The sequence below is a fragment of the Nycticebus coucang genome, chromosome 19, assembly GCF_027406575.1.
Source record: "Nycticebus coucang isolate mNycCou1 chromosome 19, mNycCou1.pri, whole genome shotgun sequence".
NCBI classification, from domain to species: domain Eukaryota; kingdom Metazoa; phylum Chordata; class Mammalia; order Primates; family Lorisidae; genus Nycticebus; species Nycticebus coucang.
The window spans coordinates 42,117,907-42,139,837 of NC_069798.1; the positions used below are offsets into that span (position 1 = coordinate 42,117,907).

General features: G+C 46.2%; 1 protein-coding gene across 1 annotated transcript in view; it reads left to right on the top strand.

The window, feature by feature from the left end:
- The first annotated feature begins 12,426 nt into the window (after positions 1 to 12,426).
- ARK2C (arkadia (RNF111) C-terminal like ring finger ubiquitin ligase 2C) overlaps positions 12,427 to 21,931 on the top strand; it is a 124,379-nt gene continuing 114,874 nt past the window's right edge. Inside the window, exon 1 of the mRNA XM_053571904.1 lies at positions 12,427 to 12,688. Within this exon, the coding sequence (XP_053427879.1) occupies positions 12,628 to 12,688 (61 nt within the window). The 5' untranslated portion in view covers positions 12,427 to 12,627. The remainder of the gene's footprint in view (positions 12,689 to 21,931) is intronic.

Genomic DNA, 21,931 nt, shown 5'->3' on the forward strand with positions numbered 1-21,931 from the left:
GTTCAGCCAGTTGGTCAACCAGAGAACTAAGCAGTGAATGACCACTGACTAGCCAGCACACTAATGGAGTTTCATTTCTTCATTTATGGAGCCACTGTGAGCAGGTACCACACTAAGCTCTGGGGACATTTGACTGGACAAGACCCTGCCCCTGGCATCAGGCACTTATAGCATAAATGCCAGTAACCAGATGACCAGAGTGACAGGCTGCATATGTCATAAGCACAGGGTGCCTTGGAGCACAGAAGAGGGCCAGTTTGATTTTGATTTAGGAGGTGGGGAAAGGGTTGGGACTGAGAAATTCGCAATGGAGTGATAGTTTACCTGGATTTGAGGCTCAGGAAAGCTGGAGATTTCTCAAAAATTTAAATATAAAATTACCATATGATCCAGCAATTTCTCTCCTAGATATATATCCATAAGAACTCTATACAGGGAATCAAATAGATATTTATACAACCATTCTTATGACACATTGTTAACAATAGCCACATGCTGGAAACAACCCATGTGTTCATAGATGGATAAATGGGTAAACAAAATGTGTACGAACATACAATGGAATAATATTCAGCCACAAATAAGAATGAAATTCTAGGGCGGCGCCTGTGGCTCAGTGAGTAGGGCACCGGCCCCATATGCCGAGGGTGGCGGGTTCAAACCCGGCCCCGGCCAAACTGCAACAAAAAAATAGCTGGGCGTTGTGGCGGGCGCCTGTAGTCCCAGCTACTCGGGAGGCTGAGGCGAGAGAATCGCGTAAGCCCAAGAGTTAGAGGTTGCTGTGAGCCGTGTGACGCCAAGGCACTCTACCCGAGGGTGGTACAGTGAGACTCTGTCTCTACAAAAAAAAAAAAAAAAAGAATGAAATTCTAATAGGTGCTGCAATATGGAGGAAGCTTTAAGACATTGTGCTGAGTGAAATAAGCCAGACACAAAACAACAAATACAGTCTGGTTCACTTATATGGGGTCCCTATAATAAGCACATTCATACAGAAAGCAGATCAGAGGTTACCAGGAGCTGGGAGAGGGGGGATGGGGCACCTAATGGGTATAGACTTATTTTTGGAGTGGTGAAAACCTCTGGAAATTGTGATGATGGTTATGCAACATTGTCAATGTGAATGTACTTAATATGAATATATGCTTAAAATGGTAAATTTTATACTATGTTTGTTTTATCATTATCAGTAAAACAAAACATAAAAGGAAGGCTCAGATTTTGCTCAAGTTGAGACTACATTGCATCTTCCATCAGGCACTGTAAAGAAACAAAAATGATACACAACCTGGGCCTCCAGAAAGCAGGGCAGATGAGAGGATTTAAGAAAACATGCAAAATAATAACCCTGTGGTTGGCTTAGTCTCTCGCTGGGAGGTGAGGGGAGGACAAGCAGGAGTCAAGCCTTCTGCAGCGTTGATCTGAAAGGACATCTTGGTGGAAGGATAAACAGGCAGGAGTGGCAAATCAAAATACCTCCGGTGATAGGGGGGACTGAGATGCCTGAGCTTGGTGGGGAGTAAGACCACGGAGAGTGTTACTGGGGTGAAATGAGAAGATTTTCGTGCCTGAACCACACAGAATGAGCTTTCTGCTAGCCAAACACACACAGTCACACACACACACAGAGAATCCCCGCCTTGACTTCCTTGTCATCCCAGGGCAGCTGAACTGTGCCCCAGGCACAGTCTGCTGGGAATAATTGCTTGTCCCCTGAGCTCTTGCTGCAGGTAATTTCTGGATATCTCAAAGTCATTTGTCCTCCTGCCTATGCAGGAGGACAGTTTGTGTGCAACCCTGTTTTGGAGGCACCTAGGATGAGTATCCCCCACCCCCACCCCCAGGCCTTGACAAGACACTACAGACTTTCCCTTCAGCCATTACTGCCATAACCAGTTAAAGTCCTGTGGGTTTAAGAATCTGTGGGTTAGAGAGTACTGGCGCAGCCAGGGACCCTGGAACCATCTGGATGAAGCCCCAGATTTACAGAGGAGTTGATGGGACCCAGAAAGACAGCCATGGGAAGAAGGGAGCCCCTTGTCATTGAAAGCCTTAGGCTGAGTGAGCACTCATGGGTGATGCTACTGTAAACAGTCCCTTCTGTTTCTGAGAGTCCTTGATCCATGGCCCCCCACGAAGCCACTCTCCCATGGATGGCAGGTCATATCCATCTTCATTATGCTCCCCATCTGGCTTTGTTTTGGTGTGGTTATTATTGGTAATCAACCATCAATTCATTCCTAATGTTGCAACCTGAACACACTGTGGGGTAAAGCCTAGACTACATCTGCCTTGCAGGGTGACATCCCCAGGACATCTGGCAGGCCTCTTACCTCTTTTCACCTCCCTCTGGCCCCATAGGGGCTCTGCCTGTGCTGTCCACCTTTCCCTCAGGTCCCAGGACCAGCCTTACAATTCAGCAGTGGCTTTCCCTGGTACACTGAAGGCCTCTCACATCCACCTCTTCTGCTTAGTCAACCCGAAGCTCCATCTTTAGAGTCTCAGATGCTTGACCCAAGGCACTGTGACTACCCAGAGAAGACAGTCTGGGATTTCACTGGATCGCAGGGTTCTTGGAAGAGAACAGAGGGGGACAAAAGGCGCTGGGGGTAAGTTCAATTGCGTCAGTAACCGCACTGAGGGCTGAGCTTGTTTCCTAAACTGAGGGAAGACTCAGCTTCCAGAGGGTTGACAGGTCACAAATAGCTCATGCATGAATTTACTTGCACACGTATAGCTTTTTCCTAAGGCCCCATTTCAAACCAGGAACGATGACTTAACCCATAGGCCTGAGAGATAGGGGTATTTTAAGGCACCATGCCTGATTTAGGGAGAATGTAGAGGGGACTGGGAGGAGATGTGGCACTGTAAAGTGTGCCCAGTACAGCCTCTGGTGTATGGGACAGAAACAATGAGCAAGATGTGGAGCAGCCAGGTCTGGGAGTCTCCGTGTATACCAAGTGTGAGCCCCGCATCCTTGGCCTGCATCAAGTATCCTAACCTCTCAGAGCCTCAGTTTCCTCACCAGTGAGAGGAGGACAAGCAGAGCCCACACAAGAAGGCACCAGGACCCTAGAAAGGGCCATACTGATGTCCCAACCACAGATCTTGGTCCTAAACTCCTCCGGGCATCTCAGGCTCCTGTCTCCAAAAGGATGAGTCACCTAATACTAACACAGAGTTCATCACAGGCCAATCAGATGCGGGCTGCAAAGGCAGAAAGTAGGCTGAGCCGCCAACGGGATCAAAATGCTGGCCCGAGAACCTGACAGTTTTCTAAAAAGAAAATCCTGGGTTCTTGCTGGATTAGAAATTTCTTTTGTTCTCCCTCAGCAGGTTCCAGGGCAGCCGAACTAGGGGAAGAGGCTGTGTTGTTTAGGCTACTCTCTTGCTTGAGAACACATGGCAGCTGGTTGCCAATAAATAGGTGCTGACCAGCGGGACCTACAGTTGCCTTTCCCCCAGAGGGGCCCCTAACCATCTGCATGAAATTCGCCTGGAAGGAGGTGGTGCTTGATAAAATGCAAGTTCCTGGGCCCTGCCCTGGGAAGTCTTGAGTCAGAATCTCAGGGGCTGGGAGCTGGGATCTACCCCTTATAAAAGTTCTCCACAGGTTCCTTTTCCTGTGCACACTGAGGTGTGAGAACAAACTCCTCAGGCGGTGCAGCCAGGCATTGCCCTGCCCCCTCCACGTGGATTTCTGCCCCTCTACCCCACCAACAAGGAAGGAGCCACTGAGGGAGAATGAAGGAACTAACAAAGGAGTCTGAGGTTATCATGTCTCCATTGCCTGCAGGCAAAGTCTAGGTCATTCATCTGTCACACCTTGTTTGTTCAATCTGCCCTTAACTCTCACGGAAGATGTGGGGCCCCTTTCCCCGGCTTGCCCTTCCTGCTGGTTTCTCCATGTGCATTGAAGTAGTGCCTCTTCTTATTAACTTACAAGTTTCCTGGTTCCATAAACCTGAACAAAGTCTTGCACACAGCTAAGACACATCACTTCTGCCTGGGGCCCATGTGGGGAAGAATCAGGGGTCATGTGGTTACTTTACACCTGACTGCAGGCAGGAGAGACCGAGAGAAAGCTGCAAAATGACAATGGCTTCAATGAGGCAGAAATGCAATTCTTTCCTATTTTAAAGGAGTCCTAGGGAGGCACTGTAGAATGGCTGGAAGAATGGCTTCATGAAATCATCAGGCTTTTTCAAACTTGCTTCTTCACCGTCTTCAGCATGAAATTTCCACTTCATGGTTCTCCTTGCTTGCTCCAGTCTAATACTAAAATCTGTCTTCCAATTAGTACAAGTGATAAAGCAGAAAAGAAAGACATACCTTACATAAAAACACTTCCTGGGAGTCATAAATGAGCCCCTGCTTACATCTCATTGGTCAGAAGTTAGTCACACCTGACTGCAAAGGGCTCCGGGAAACATAGTCTTTATTCCACATGGCCATACGCTCAATTCAAGGTCAGAGGTTGTGTTCCCAAGAAAGAAGGGGCAAATAGCACTCTGTGGTACCACTGCAGCCTTCCTCAATCCGAGGCACGTTTGCTATGGTAAGCTCTGTATCTGAATGGATTTATGAATTTAGATAACTACCTCATATTCAATAAGAGCAAAATCAGAGAACGTGTGAAAAAGTCAATAAAAGTTAATCAGATATGACAAAGGGATTCAGAAGAAAGCTTAACTTTTCAGAGATGAGTACATGAGATTCCTTTGACTGACATCACTTTGGATTTAGGAACAACTGGATTAGGAACTACCTTTGGAATCTTTTATCTTTTGAATACAGGATTTCACTAGGTAGCCCAGGCATGAGGGCAACGGGCATGACCATAGCTCATTGCGGCCTTAAACTCCTAGACACAAGTGAACCTTCTACCTCAGCCTTCTGAGGAGCTGGGACAACAGACATGCACCACCATGCCTGGCTAATGACCTTTGCAATCTTAATGTGATTACAAGGAGAGGAGCGCCCAGAGAACATTCTTTTCCCTGGTTAAAAAGGTGTCCTCTGTGCCGTGGTACTTAGGATCCACATGCCATTCCTTAAGGCTGACCTCACTTAACTGATGAGGTAGCCCCTAGAATCTACTCCCAGCCCTGTTCATTTTGTGTGAAGATAGTAGGTTAGTTTTCCTGACTGCTTACTCCAATGCTCAGAAATCTCCAGTTTTCCTCACTGTCTACCAAACAACCCCCTGATGTCCTCACCAGGCTGCATGCGTGTACACACACATGCACCAATACATACATTCTCTTCCCATCACATCAACCCATTCGCTGTTCCCCTAACTCACTCTGGGTCTTCGGGTAAGCTATCATCACTGGCATACTTTACAAGGCTTTGCAGGTGTCCACTCAGCTACTGCTGGAGAAGGGCATGTGCTGGGGCACGAGAGGTATATGGAGCAGAGCCACTCAACAACACACAGTCCTGCCATGAGAAACAACAGCGGCAGCTGCCTCGGAGCGGAAGCAGAGCTGGCCAGCCCACAGATCTGCGAGAATCAATGCTTATTGCTGTGTGCCACTGCCATCTGATAATTATACATGATGTAATAGCAATTTTTGTAGCATTTGCTAAGTAATCCACCTGACCAGACTCTCTCTTTCCTTGTTTGACCTTCTCCCTGCCACCCCCTGGGAGTATTTTCAGGGCCTCTTTTAGGGTATGAATCACCTCTACCTTCATTTAGGGTTAGGTTTGGCTATGAACACAGAGATCAAAGTCACAATAGTTTATATGAGGTAGTTTGTTTTTTCTTTCATGCCAGGGTTCTAAAGTGGACAGACTGTGCACTGCAGTGATGGGTGGTGAGCTGGCGCTGCCTGTGTTCCTCAGGATTTCATGCCATAAGGCAAAGCAGAGACAATCCAAGGGGTGAGTGGAACTGACATTCAGCCTGAAGTCCCAGTCCAGGATTATGTCAAACATGAGGAAGAGCACAGTTTTCTAACTTGCCCAGCAATGCAAGGATGTGTTTTACATTTTTTTTTTTTTTATTGTTGGGGATTCATTGAGGGTACAATAAGCCAGGTTACACTGATTGCATTTGTTAGGTAAAGTCCCTCTCATTATGTCGCTCTCGGTAGAGTGCCGTGGCGTCACAGCTCACAGCAACCTCAAACTCTTGGGCTTAAGGGATTCTCTTGCCTCAATTTCCCTAGTAGCTGGGATTATAGGCGCCTGCCACAATGCCTGGCTATTTTTGTTGTTGTTGTTGTTGCAGTTGTCATTGTTGTTTAGCTGGCCCAGGCTGGGTTTGAAGCTGCCACTCTCGGTGCATGTGGCTGGCTCCATAACCACTGTGCTATGGGCACCAAGCCAAGGTTGTATGCTACTTTTAATAATGAACATTTATCTATCCTTCATCCATTTTCCACAGCTGTCAATTCAATGCCAATCTAGTTTCTTCTATCTCCGATCCACCTACTCTGCCCCCTCGGAGAGGGCAGAACTTTCCAGACATCATATGATATCTGTAAAGCATCTGTAAGTTGTGTCATCTCTCAGTATGTGCAGGGTATTGGTTCCAGGGTCCCCTGCAAATACCAAAATCATATCTGCATATAACCTACACACATCCTCCCATATACTTTAAATAGTTCTAGATTACTTCTAACAACTAATACAATGTAAATGCTATGTAAATAGTCGTTATACTGCATTTAAAAATTTTTGTGTTATATTTTGTTATATTCTTATCTTTTTTTGCTTTTTTCCCAAATAATTTTGACCTGCAGTCGGTTATACCTGTAGATGGTGACCCACAGATAGAGGGTGGACTGTACTTATATAAAGGTTTTTGTGTAAATGCTATCACTATATCATTATTCCACCTAAAAAATATCCCAGCAATCCTTTAATATCATTAATATCCACTTTGAATTTCCTCAATTATTTGTATGGCTTGTTCATTATAATCACATTTCTAGACATTGTGTTTGGTTGATAGATCCCTTATGTCTCTATAGGTTCCCCCTCTGTCTACTTTTTTCACCTGATAATTTAGTTTTTGAAGAAATGGTTGGTTGGTCCTATGGAGTTTCCACAATCTGAATTGCTGAAAGACTCTCAATGGTATCTTGTACTAAGTTTTTCTGTTTTCTGTGCTTCCTATCAATTGGAGTTAGATCTGGAGGTCTGACCAGGTTCAAGGTTCATTTCTTAGACAGACCACTTTATGGGTGGTGTGTTCTATCCAGAGACATGTCATGTCCCGTTGTCTCTCTTTTGGTGATATTGGTAGCCATTGATGGTCATTCTTAGCACTATTATTCTATTAAGATGATATTTTGTTTATATCTCTTTTTCATTTATTAGCCAACACTTCTGTAAAAAGAGACTTCCCCTCATTCAATATTTCATTATCTTAAAATTATGGAGTTTGCACAGGAAAGATGAGATACATGCTTGGTTCTTTTCCTTTATTTACCAACTATTAGCATTTTCCAAATGAGCTTTTTCTAACAATAACAATCCTACTTCCATCCCTTTTGCCAGGACTGTGCTGCCAGAGGATCTGGGATCTTCAGCATTTAACCTGGGCAGCCAGGTACTCTGATATTTTCCCTGTTACACTGGAGAAAGGGATGGCAGACGCTGAGTACCTGCTTTGTTTCCTGTTGCCCCATACTTGTTTGAGGGCTGATGTGGCTTTGTTCTTCTCCCATCCTTGGCATTGCCTGGTGCACAGGGCTCTGCTCAGTGACTGGTGGTGAACACCCGGGTAAATGGTCCAGGTCTCACTGCTTCTGTCCTTCCTGTGACCCAGCTTCCTAACTCAGCTGAGGACCCTGCACTCCCTCCCACAACCCGCTCATCCTGAGCTGCTGCTGCTCCTCCTTCCCTCTCCCGCTTTTCCACTGCTTCTTCTCTCACCTTCCTCCTCCTCAACCTTTTCTTCCTCCTCTTGTTCCCTCCTCCTTCCTCTGATTCTGGGCCTTTGCTCATGTTTGCATCTCCATTTCTCAGCCTATTCAGAATAGACTCACATCTTAGGGACCTCACTTACCCTGATCTATATGAAGGGTTTCTTGGGTATTCAAGTGCACCTTGACCTCTGTCCAACTCTCCATCATCCTGGCCTTGACCACTCTTTATTTTCTTGTGGACCTAACTCTCCAGTGGACTGTTGGTGCCTGGGGACGTGCCTCTTTCTGCAGCCAGCAGCCACATTTAGCACCGAGCTATTGTGTCACCCATCATGGTGGGCTCATTGATTGAAGCATGGCTGTTTTGTACAGTTTTTGAAAGCTGTATCTACTTGATGCCAACACAACATGGAGAAGATCAGGAATTCTATCATGAGTCTTGGAAATTTTTAATGTTCATGTGGCTGTTGTGATGGATTTATTTTCATTTGTTGGTTAAAGGGCAATGGTGGTCATAACCCACATTTAATGTTGGGTTCCAAAGGAGTTATTTTTGAAATAGATGCTTCTGGGCCCCAGAAACATGATGATCTATAGAAATCTTTCTGCAGATGGCCACAGTGCAGCCAAAATAGACTGAGGAGTCACATTGTTAGCTAAGAACAAGTGTGACAAGGTTATTCCCACCTGATAGGGTCATGTTTTTCCATTTTGGATCAGAAATTATAGACCAACCTTCACCTTTCATTTTTTATGTTTCTTTAGTTATATATATACATAAATATATTTATTATTATTTTTTTTAGACAGAGTCTCACTATGTCGTCCTTGGTAGAGTGCTGTGGTGTCACAGCTCACAGCAAGCTCAAACTCTTGGGCTTAAGTGATTCTCGTGCTTCAGCCTCCCAAGTAGCTGGGACTACAGGCGCCTTCCACAACGCCCAGCTATTTTTTTGTTGTAGTTGTCATTGTTTGGCAGGCCTGAGATGAGTTAGAACCCACCAGCCCCAGTGTATGTGGTTGGTCCTTTAGCCGCTGAGCTATAGGTGCTGCGCCTTTAGTCTTATATATTAAGCTTGGAGACATGTATAAGATATTGATTTTGGCAGGACGTAGGAAAAGCATACAAAGAAAAAAACTTTGATGAATGGGCTTTCTACAAATCTTTCTAGTCTCAGAAATCTGCTTTATAAAACTTCTATGGACTTTAACTGATGGGTGTGGAAGTGGAAAACAGTCATCCCAGCATGAAAAAGATGGGAAATAGGAACGAGACTAGGCTATTGGTTAGGAAATATGGATTCTAGTTCCAACTTGGCCATGAATGGTTGTGACCTTGTTCATATCTGCTTCTGAGTCTCAGTTTCCTCATTTGCTAAACAAGAGATGGACAAGAAAATAATGAAGTTTCATTCTAGACGTAGCACTGTATTTTTGCTTTTATAATTCTCTGTACTATTCATAGACTCCATACCCATCTTCTCATTTTATTCTCATGATAAACCTATCAGGTAGATCTAGCAGGGGTTATTATTCTCCCCCATTGGATAGATGGGTGGATTGAAGTTGGGGGATGTTAGGTGATTGCCCAAGGTTTCAATAAAAACAAACTCCCCTCTTAATCCACAATAATTACTTCTTAGCAGGAGGTATGTGCTTGTGTACAGACATTAGTATGTAAGAGAATATAGGCATTTGTCAATTTCTCTAATGTGTAACTATGAAGGTTGTGATTATTAGGTGCATTTATGATTTCCTCAGCTTTACATTGCTAGTCTGTTCTTTGATGATTGCCCTTGTCTAATGGATGTTCTATGTTATGGCATAATTTAGAATCATAAATATGCAATCATAAATAGTAACCAGAGGGCAAGAGGTAGTGGGCAAGAAGAGATAGACAAGTAAACAGGAAAGAACTAAGAGTTAAATAGTCAGGCACTATTCTATGTACTGCACAAATACTAACTCATATGGTTCTCACATAGGTCCTATGAGGAAGGCTGCTGTCATCATCTCCATCTTATAGATGTTGAAACCAAGGCCTAGAGGAGTTACATAACTTGCCCGAGCTACTGTTAGAGCTAGAACGTGAAGTCAGGAAATCTGGTTTGTACCCTAACCAATCTCTTGTCAAGTTCACATTGCATAATCGTAAGCCTTGTGAGCTGTTCTGGTATGAAGTGAGATTAAAAAAAAATGCCCACCCAAAGTAATAAGGTCGTAGAGAAATTGGCATAACACACACACACACACACACACACACACACGCTACTGATAATGGGAAGAGCCATAAAGTTTTCCATCCTTGTCATTTTAGAAATGCCAATCCTAGAAGTTTATTGTAAGTTTATAGTTCAACAAAAGCAAGATGCTATATGCATAAAGAAGTTTATTATGTGATTTGTAATAATGAAAAACTGGGACCAAACTAAGTACCCTAGAATAAGATAAGATTAGGCAATTTCATAATACATCTACCTGTTAGAAAATAAAAATACTTGAAATAATTACAAAGACTACATAGAAGGACAGGAAAATGTTTCTGACAAAATGTTAAGTTTAAAAAGCAGAATAATATGATCTAATGCTAATAGAAAAAAAATAAGCAGGCTAAAAAGTATGTAGATTATAATGACAACTCTAATATATATGCAGATTGGCAAAGCCTGAAATAGAAGGGGAAAACGTTCAAGTAGTTAAGTGTTTATTAAAGTTGTTTTGTGTTTTCCAGATTTTTATTAGTGTTTATATGTGTTTATTATGTTTATTAGTGTTTATCCAACAGATGATGAGAAAAGGAAAGAGCTGGTGGCAGAAGTGGGTTGAAATAATCTTGTAGAGTGAGGCTTAGGCTTGTGGCAGGCGTCCTTGAGTTCTCTGGGGGAAGCCAGAGGAGTTTAAGGTGAGAAAAGGGTTTGGGTTTGAGGGAGCATGTGCTGGTGAGACAGAGATGTGCCCTGGGCTCCTGCCCTGCTCCCGCTGCTGGGAATTGGTAGCTTGGTGTGTTCACAGAACATCTTCCCTTGTTCATTCTTTTAGTCTCAGAAGTCTTTGAAGTCCCTTTCCTGTAGTCAACTCCAACTGCTCCTCCCACCTTCCACCCCCGGGCTGGGTGCCCTCCCGGGTGCCCCCTTGTACAGTACTCTAGGCTCTGCCTATCACTACATGGAGAGGCTCTACAGCAATATCCTCTTTGCATTTCTGAAGCCTCTCTGGGCTGCAAAGGTTGAGATTACTTCCGTACACATGACTTGAGCACACCATAAATTAAATAAAATGTCCTTCTTTTTCTTATCTATGAAACAAGGACATGTTGGGTGGGATCAGATTCCTTCCATCTCTTAACTTTTACCCAAGGCTCAGTAAATAAAGGAGATACTGAGTTTTGAAGACAAATCCCAAAGTATGAAATGTCCTCTATCTTTCTGCCTGTAGATGAGCCCCCAAGCATGCATTCTCTGCCCTTGGTGTGAACTGTGAGCCTGGTCTAAGGGTTGGGTTGGTTGTAAGCATGGTCTGGGAGTTTTCCTAGGTCAGCTGAGCAAGCAAGGACATGGCCTTAGCTGTCTCCTGACACCAGGAGTCTTGTGTGGTAAGGCTCTTGTCTTGGACAGTCACAGAGCACACAAGACAGGGTGGCTGTACCTCCACGTGTGAAACTGCTGAAGCTGCAGGGTTTGGATGCACATCTGCCTGCTGGCTGTGGAAGTGGGCGTGTCTGCACATGGCTGAGCGTACCTATGTCAGAGCAGGGAGAAAGATGGACTAGTGCCCTGGGTTTGGCAGTGTATCTCTGTATAATGGTGAGCGCATACCACAGTGAATGAGTGATTTTCAGCTCAGCAAATAATTACTGTGAGCTCTGTGCTCTGCAAGGCAGGGAGCCTGGGGGAGTGCATGTCTTACCTGTGTCTACACCGTGTGTCCCCTCTGTATGTCTTTGGGAATGTGTTCTTGGCACGTGTCCTGCGTTAACAAGGCGTTCAGTGTGTGCATGTCTGTGTGACAGTGCCTGGGTCCTCTTTGCGGCTGCTTGATAGCTTTCCAGCTTCACTTGTGCCCGCAGTCAAGCTCTGCACGTGCGCCAATCTCTGAGCGCACGTCCCTGAGTGACCCGTGTGTGGTGTGCAGGGACCTCTGGGTCGTGTGCACTTCGTGAGCTCGTGCCCGTCTCTGCACTAGCGAACACACCTCCACATGTCTGGGTGCACGTCCCTCTCCATGTCTGCACGTTCCGTGTGCACGCCGCCCGCGTCTGTGCGCAGGGGCGCTCCTCGAGCACGCGCTGTGGCCCGCGGGCGGCCTGGGACCCGCGCTGGGCTCCCCGCGTCCCGCGGGGCTGACCCCTCCCCTAGCGCTCCGCAGCCGGCCGCGGTGATTGGCCGCTCATCCCCTTCCAGCCGTCACCCCTCCCCCCCCACCCGCGCGCCCGCGGTCCCCGCTGTCCCCCGCGGTTCCGGCGAGGCCGCGCCGCGCTGCGCTCCGCTCCCATTGGCTGCGCGCGCCTTTGTGTGGCGGCAGCTGCGGCCCCAGCGCCTTTGAATGTCGAGAGGGGCCGGGAAGGGAGCCTTTCCATGGGCCATCTGTCTCCCCGCCAGCCGCCGCCCCACCGCCGCCCGCGCCCCGCGCTCCGCCTCCCGCCCCGGCGGCTCCCGCAGCCCCGCCGCCGTCCGCGCCCGCGCCCCGGAGCCGCGCCACAAAGGGCCCGCGCGCAGCCGCCGCCGCCGCCGCGCGAGGAGCCAGGATGGTCCTGGTCCACGTCGGTTATCTCGTGCTTCCAGTGTTTGGCTCTGTGCGAAACAGAGGTATCGCTTTTTCCTTTCGGGGTCTGCTTCCGAGCGTGGATCGCCGCAGGCACCGGGGCGGGGGCGGGCGCCGCGGGTGGTTGGGGGCTCAGGGCACACCCGCGAGGACGCAGGGTGAAGGGTGGCTTCTCCCTACCCCCTTTCCGGGGGACCCCCAAGTGTGGGGGTGGCCGCCCTCGTGGGAGCTTTTGTAGTGAAGTTAGGATTTGGCGAATTTGGGTCCCTCCCTTCTTAGCCCCATTTTTTATAATTTGCGGCGGACGTGGTTCCCCCAAATCACAGCCCCTTCCCCTAATACCAAGCCCTGTGTGATCGAAAGGAGAGATACATGACCGTGAGAGAGAGAGAGAGAATGCTTGGTTTTCTGTGATTTGCTTTTTGTGAGGTGTATGTCTGTTTTGTGTTATTTACATTTTGTATTTCTTCATTTTTTGGTCATTAATGCCGGGGGCTGGTTAGCCGGGATCTGGGTATCTGCCCTTTTCCATGCCCCAGCCCCCACCCTCTCTTGGGCACTTGCATGATTTTCTGTCCCATCCTTTTCTCCCCTTAAACCCTTTTTGTGTATCGCCCTTGTGCTACTGCCCGCCTCACCCCGCCCCCCGCAATTGTCTTTGTATGACAGTTGCATTTACGGGTTCAGGATGCTTGGGGGTGTGTGTATGTATGTGAGTGTGTGTGCATGTGTGTGAGTGTGCGCGCGCGCCTCGGAGAGTCAGACGTGCGCTGCTGTGCACCCCGGGCCCGGCAGGAGCGGGGTATCTGGCCCTCGGGTGTTGCGCTGTGGGAAGCTGCCCCCACGCCAGGCCTTTGCCCCGGGCAGCGGTTGACAAAGCAGCAGGCCAGCAGGCCGGCGCGGGCTTTGTTTTTAAACTGTGATATATGGGGTGTGCTTGCACGGTCCCTCTCCCCACATCCCCTTTCCCTTACATTCTGCTGGAACAATCAGCTTGATTCCCCACCCCCCCACTCCACATTTCTTCCATTTTCTTTTAATAAAAATTTGCCACCTCCCAAAGCAAATCCAAGATGCATTTAGATTCATTTTTTTTTTTTTTTCTTTTTGTATTCTGCCTCTGGACTCACATTTCTCTTCTTGGAAATGTTTCTTCTGTCCTCTCCCACTCCACGTCTGCTTCAATCCCCGCTGGCTCAGGCCCCCTCCGCCTTCCCACTCCCTCACACACAGAACCATGTCCTCTCTCTGCCGACCAGGGCTCCTCTACCGAGTCAGGGGGGTGGGGTCGTAGGCCAGCGCTTCAGCGCGCCCCAGGGGCCCGATTGGGCAAGAAAAGGGAAGCCCAGCCCTATTTCTTCCAGCCCAGCTGTTCCCAGTCCCGCGCCTCTCCCAGAACCCAAAAGGCAAGGTTGGCCCCTTTAGGCCTGTTTGAACCTTAGTTTTTTTGTGTGATGATAGAATGATGACATTCTGCATTTATCAAATCTTTTTTTTTCTTCATTGTGTAGCTCAGTGAATGGTCAACTCGCTGCTGTGTGCGCTGTGACCCTTCTGCCTCCGCATTTAGCTGTATTGTGACACCCCTCTTAACCATTTCCTGTCTCCATCTGAGGAAGGCATTGCTATTTAAGCGGCAGTATCCCCTATCTCAGGCCAGCCTAGCCATGGGGGGTGGTGGGGAAGTGGGTGTGTGAGGAAGAAGAAGGGAGTGGGGGTTTGGATGAGATCTCCTTGAAATGCCACCCATCCCCCAATACACAATTATCTCTTATTACTTGGCATTTCCTCTTAAAAAGGGTGTGGAACATTACACTAGGCAGAAATTCAAAAATGATTAAGAAGGATGTTGAGCCTGAAAGTATAATTATCCTGATTAAATCATTATCATCCTCATTAATACCACCGATCTCTGAATACCATTGCAGGATGCCTATTTCATGTTTTGAAATTCAAATTGCTCAGCTGCCTTTAAATTTTATTTTTACTTCTAACCCCACCAAAAAAAAAAAAAAAAAAAAAAAGAAAAATCTAACCAAACAAATTGTACCCACCAGTTAAAGTTTACTTTCCTGGCAAACATGGCCACAGGAAGTTCAAGGGCTAAGGGGTGAGTTGGGCTGTGGGTAAAATTTAGCACGATGTCAGAAGAATTCATGACCTTCCGATAGAGGATACTAATGCTTAACTCAACAAGGTCCTAAACCACAATCTTCTTGTAAAACTATTAGATAGTCTGCCAGCTTAAATCTGTTCTTTTTAGTTTCCATTGTAGTAGCGTAGGATGTAGGCCATTTCAGAATAGATGTAGAGAAATAACCATTTTTGTATCTTCATCTTGTTTAGCTGAGTACATTGCACTGTAAATCCCTGTTAAGTGGATTCCTTTTGCCTTGGCTTGGAGGCTGCAGTACCCCATTTTCCACTTATCTTGGTGGCCATCAGCTGGCTTCCTGGCAGCACCCAGGCATAACTGAGGATTACATTTAGTCGGTTTAGTCGGAGGCAAAAAAATTATTAAACATATATATTTAAAGAAAGAAATCTTTGATGAAATGACAGTTGCTGCTATTCCATAGCTTCTGAAAAAATTTGATGCGCCAAGGTCCCTGGCTTAAGGGGGAGCCGTGGCCATACTGTCTTAATTGTTTAATTGTACAATGTCAAGAACATCTTTGGACATCCGCCCTGGCCCTCAGAGCTGCCCCTCTAACAGCCAGCTCCCTTCTGCTGCTTGCCAGCCAGACCTGCTTGAAAACTGAAACAAAACAGCAGCAATAATGAAAGAATAAGGACCCTACTTCGAGGGCCCTTCCAAAATAAAGTCCCAAGTAGCCTCCCCAGACTGCCATTTGGCAATCTGAAAAGAAAGGGTTGGGGGAAAGAAAAGAAAAGAAAAAAGAATCCCAGCAAAATGGTTTTCCATTAAACAGGGGTAGCGTGTTCTGCTGTGCTGAATTACTTCCTGTTCTTATTTTGTGGGTAATTTTTTCTGTATCAAATATCCTTTTGGTTGTGTATCTTTTTCACCTTTTCTTGTACTAAAACTAAAGCATGATCTGTATTTTTTTACATCCCCCAGTTGACAATGTACAGCGCTCGGTTAGAGATGTTACCCTGCTGAAACGTACTGTGGTCGTGTAGCCCGGGCCATCTGCTCATTGTACGCTGCTTTTGTTCTGTTGCCCTTCCGAAGCATGGTGGGCCCAGCCTTTTTTTTTGTATCGTGTGCATGACGACATTGTTACACACAGAATCCACTAATACTAATATACAATCTCTCAATAAAGAACTAGTTTTCCTATATTAACCTAGTGTGCTTTTTCTCTTGCTGTTTCCCCATTTATTGTCGTATCCTGCTGTTTAGATTTTCCCCCTTGCTTTTCTATTCCCACCCTCACCCACCCACCACCCCCACCTCCCATTGTAAGATTTGAGTGAATGCCTTTTCTTTTTATTTTTCTTTAGTTTATTTATTTATTTTATTTTATTTTTTTTTTTGTGGTACTGATATGGTGACTTTAATCTCATTTAGTCCATATCTTTTTACAATAGACATCTGGGGCCATAGGAGGGGTGACCTGTCCTATTACACTGAAACAGCTCACCTGCATAGAGGGGACCCCTATCTTTGACCACATGTGTACTCAATATCTTCCACATTTCATCTTAGTTTCCAAGATACATGGGCACTGGATTTAAGATGCTGGTGAAGAAAAGGGGATATAACACTTAAGTTGAGAAAAGGGATACTGTTCTTAACTAGCAATCTTGTAGCATTTCAGACTTGCCTGAAAAACCCATTTTGAGTTGTGTTTTAACTTTTCTGTTAACTGTCTCATTGATTTACTGTCCTTGTAAATCATGCTGGGGATGAGTTGTTCCATGTAGTTAAAGTCATGACTTGGAATTTTAAAGTACCCTCTTCATTGTGCATATTTAAATTTTTGAGAACTGCAATGTCAGTTTTGCATTGAGATCCTGGATAAGGAAGATGTTTGCAACAGAAACCAACTTAGACAACTCCCTGCCAATTCCAGGGTCAGCAGCCTGACGTGTTACTGTAGGAATAAGAGGGTCCGTGCCCCCTGCAGACCATGAGCCAGTCAGTGAAAGCTGATTATTCTCCTTGCCTGAGCTGCTTCATCTGTGGCCTTAGGCCCTCTCTTAAAAGAAAGCCAGATCCCAGTCACTGTCTAAATGTGCATGTGGGGTGGGGGTGGGGGAAATAAGGGGAAAGTCAGGAACCACCTCCCAATCGAATGGGAGAAGAATGCTTAAAATGTGTCTTTTTTCCATATTGCTTTGGAGAAGCCAGTGGAAAGGTGTTTTATGCCCCTGGATAGGAGCCCAAATTCAAGCATTTGTCAGTTATACTTATTCCTTTTCAGCCCAGAACAAGCCTTGTTAAATGAGGCATTTTAGACACCAAGGAAAGCAGTTGCTTAAAGAAATTCATGGTTCCTTCAAAGGGTCATCCTTTTGGAGCTGCTCCACCAGTGGGGTGCTGACTCCTGGGCTTACCTCTGCTCCTCTGGCTGGGCTGGTGCACTGCTGCCCAGCCACAGTGGTGCTTCCTGGCCTTCTTTGTAGTTCCCTGTGACTCTCCTCTTCCCTCACGCTGCCCTCTCTGCTCTGGCCCTTTGTTCTTGTGCTCTTCCCAGCCTGGGTGGGAAAGCTGAGCTGATTTACTGTGACACATGGACACACATGGATGTTCCCAGTGGAGGCTCGTGCTATAGTTTGTGCAAGAGGAGATACACAAGTCTACAAGGCTAGTGCTTCCAGGATTTTGTTTCTTCTTTTTTGAAAAAAATTTGGTTTACATGAGACATTTAATTTTGTTCCTAGATTGAGAAAGCAAAACAAATCACCCCAATCCAATGTCCAGAATAGTAAAACTACCCTAAATCAGGTGATTGCCCTCATTTTTGTCCTAGAGAGCAGTGGCTCATTAGATCAATATCAACCATGTCCAAGATCTGTATTAATTTAGTGTAAGTATGTCAGAATTGTTTGACAGTGCATTTTGAGGATAGGTTAGTAACCTAGGGATAATACAGAAAGCTATGGTTTAAAGGGAGATCATGTTTTATTAATTTATGAAGTGCATTTAACCCAGACAGATCAAACGAAACACTTACATATTAAGGAGATTTTCCCCCTGACTGGATAATTTAAGACCTAAAAAGCCATTGTACTTTATATTTACTCTGTCAACCACCTGACACATATCTGTTTTAAGAATTTTTATTGTACCCTCATATTAATCTGAAATAAAAAAATAACTTTTGATTTCAGGATTTTGGAAAAGCCCTTGGTTAAGTGTCCTGTGCCACAGACTTTGTAATTAAGATAGATTACAGTTCTTGTTTACAGCTCTCTCTCAACAAGAGAACTTTTCTCTTGAAACTAACAATAGATAAGGCCCATTAAATTAATGAGTTTTCTTTAATAATCATTTTATATAAACCAGCAAACGCTATGAATCATTCAATATTAGGGGAAAAGGCCACCAAGAGTGTTAACGCCCTAATATGCAGGTGACAGAGCCTGTGCGACTTCTTTCGCTACGGCGGTTTTCTCACCTCCTACCCCAGTTCCTCAAGTCCTTCCCCTATTTAAATAAACAGTGGTGCATTGGAACAGCTTCCTGGTTCCCTAGGCCAAGGGAGCAACAGGTCTGTGCTGGATCCCAGGGCATCCATGGGGCCCTTCCCTAAAGCAAGCGCAGGAGACCACAGGCCCCTAACTCTGATTTAGGACATGGCTTGGGTTCTCTCAATTCCACCTGACCATTTTTGCACCTTAGTTTCTCTAAGGATCTAAACAGCTTTTTAAAAATTCCTGGCTTAACATCAGATGAATGTGAATTAGTCTTTTTTAGTTTCCAGTATGGTTTAGTTACAGATGAACCAATATATTTATAAGAGAATCAGAGGTCAAGGGTGGGACAAAGGGCCTCCCTTGGACAGACAGATATTCAGGATAATTTAAGAGGAAAAAGCAAACATTTAGAACCTCATAGCCAAGCCACACATGCAATGCCTGTACCTCATGTGCTCAGTCATTCATTCGTTCACCCACTCACTTGTTTGTTCATTTAGTTAATGAGTGTTCATTGAATACCTACTTGGGACCAAACACTGTGCTAAGGGGGATACAGAAGAAATGGGAACCTGGGTGCCTCCTTTCCTGGGGTTTATGGTGAGGCTGAGGAACGAGTGCTCAGAAACCAGACATTGCCTAAGATGTTCTATGCCAAAATGCCCAAAGGAATGGTAGACTGTCCTGACTGGAGAGGTAGAAAGATCTTGAAGCAGTCCAGGGTTTGAGTTCTAGCCCAGTCTTGACCTGAAAGGATGAACTTGGGCCGCCCCCCTGAACATCATCTGAATGATAACTGATGACCACCGCACAGCCTACCTGATAGGCTGCCTCACCTATCCACAGGTACCCAGCATGCAGCAGGGACCTGGGACATGTGCCTTCCCTTCACTGCTGTAGGCATTTACTGGCCAGAGTATCAAATAAAGTCAGAGGTGACCTTGCTGAGGAGGTGGGATTGCAATGTGTTTCAGAGGATGGTGCGACTGCAGGAGGAAAGAAGAGGAGAGAGTGCTCCAAGTGGGGTTTTGGCCAAGGCCAGTGGCTCTGCTGATTTGGCAAGAACTGAAAGCCCATATAGGGGGATATGCATGTGCAGGGGTGTGTGTGCAAGCCTGTGCCGCATGGGTGCGGGGGCACCAGCTCATTGTCCTGCCTTTGAATGGCTCTCCCTGGAGCACAACTCCAGCAGCTACACAGCACGAAGTCTGTGGGAGAAGAGGCTGGAAGAGATTTTGAAGCCAGTTTTTGAAGGCCTTTGGAAGAGTTTGGACTTGCTCCTTTGGCCACTGGGAACTTTCTGGGAAGAGGGGTGTTTAGGAGTTTATTCTAGCAGATGATGACAGAGGGGTGAGACTAGGGGCAGATTCAGAAAGGGTGGAGTGGGAAAGGGGTCTTACCATGACAGGGAGTGAATGGGATTGAGTCCGTGTGGGGCGGTGCTGAGAGGAGGAGGTCTTTGGGGTGCTTGGGTGAATGTAAGGTCATGAAGACAAATAGGAAAGATGGGAGGCATCGTGCATTTCAGGGAGAAATGAGTAAACACAGAATTCGAGACACCAGAGGGGCTGAGGGATGCGTACAGTGGCAGTATTTGGGCATTGAGACTCCTAGTACTTCCAAGTATAGATTCCTGGTTGGGGTAGGAAATGAGTTTCGGTAATAAAAATTCCTCATATTTATGTGACATACCTCTCAAAAACCTCTCTCTCCAATACTTGGGTCATTCACATGTGTCTCTGGTTGCTTAAGTCACCCTCTGAGCATTCTCTCTTGCAACTCCTCCTAGGGAAGTGTATCACTCTGTGCCCAGCTTTGTCAGTTTGAACAAGTTTTATTAAATTTCATCCTTCTGGAAAAGAAAGACTCAAGGTGGGCAAGTGGCAGAAGTTTTGCTTTCACAGTTTTGCAAAAAGGTTACCCCTTCCCATGGGAGCCAGAGGAGTTAGAGGGTGCCCACCCTAATAGCAGAGTGGGGGACAGAGTGTGGAGGCCCTGAACTTAGGATGGGTCCTGTCTGCAGGGAGAATTTTCCCCAATTCTTTTTCTTCCGTTGTCTTGTTTCCTCCTGGGCACAGTCTGTGAGGAGGTAATTGAGAACCAGAGCAGGAAACTGAGGCCAAGAGTGATGAAAGTCTTTATCGCCCTCCCCCAGCTAGTAAATAGCTGAGTCAGAAGTAGGGCCCAGGGGACTGGACACTTGGCCATGGCTCCTGAACTATCCTCCATGGTCCTACATGCGGTCAGGAGCCCTGTTAAGACTAAGATGAGTTAGAAAGGGCCTTATCCCTACATAGCCAGTGTGACCAATTCTGAATGCTGGGCTCTGGGTCATCACTGGGAAAGACCTCTTTCCAGCTCAGGGTCTGCAAGGCTGGGAAGGAGGAGTTCCAGGTGTGTCCTAGAGGGAGAGGGAGGGTGCCTGGTATGCCAGAGAATCCCAGGAGGAAGCAAATAGAGCAGCAGAACCCAGGATCGAGAGTCCTCTGCCTTCAAACTTGGGCTCAGAACAGGCCTGGCTGGCTTGCTGGGTACTGGAGAGAGGGTGGAGTCAGCTCTGGTTTCCACAGAAATAATAGGTGTTCCCTTCCTGAGGCTTTGATTCCCGTGTCCGGGGCACATTTTGCATACTTTCTTAGACCATCGTAGATCCTTTCACAAATTATTAATATACCTATATTACTTCATGAAGGTAATAGAATCACATTTTGAAAAGCCAAGAAAATAAAACAGATGAAAAAGAGTCTCTTAGGAATCCATTTCTCTGTGGTCATGTTAGTGAAGTGTCCTCCACATTTTGGTCATATCTTTGGTGCTTTTTTAAAATAGAGCTGTAAGCACAGTATATATACAATTTTAGCATTCTCCATTTCTTATCTAATATTATGCCACAAGCCTTTTTGCATTTTGCCATGTTTTCACCAGCATCCCTGTTAATGGCTGCATAATGTTCCACTTGTGTAGCTCAGCCATCAGGTTTGAAGGTCTAACCACCACTCCCCGTGGCTGCTGTCGGGCCATGTGTGGAGAAGCTTTGCAGAGAAGGGCTGACTACACAACACTAGCTCTGTCCATCCACAGATCTAGGTGGAGGGAGGCAGATAGGAGAGGGCTGGCCAAAGGAAGAAGATTTGGGTACACTGTTTTGAGACCTTCTGCCACAAACTTCCACTGTGATCTTGAGCATGTCCGTTTTCTTCTATCAGGTCTCAGCTTCCTCAGCAGTCAAATGGATAGGTCTATTGTTTGCGCTTTACTGGACTTGCCACCAAAGCAATGCATATGAAACAAATGGAGAAGCCAGCCCAAGGCAATGGTAATGATAATCACTATCATCCGCATGGTGGGTGCTTGGGCCAGCCATGCAGTACGCTGGCAGCAGCCCTGGCTTTGAGTCCTGCTCTGTCAGTAACTACCCATGTGAGGTCCTGGCCAAGCCTGACTGCTCTGTGACTTTGCTTCCTATCTGCCAAGGGAGATAATTGACCTGATTGCCCCTTCCAGCTCTGAAGCACTGTGCTTTCCTCTCTTCCTGGAAATAGCTCCCTGTTTCCATGGCCTTTTAGCCTTTTCATGGGTACAGTAGCCATGTGCCTTTAGCACTCAATAGGTATGTGACTTTCCACAGCAGCCTGATAGGAAGGAGCAGTGATAGTCCCTTCTGGCCAGCAGCCTGCCCA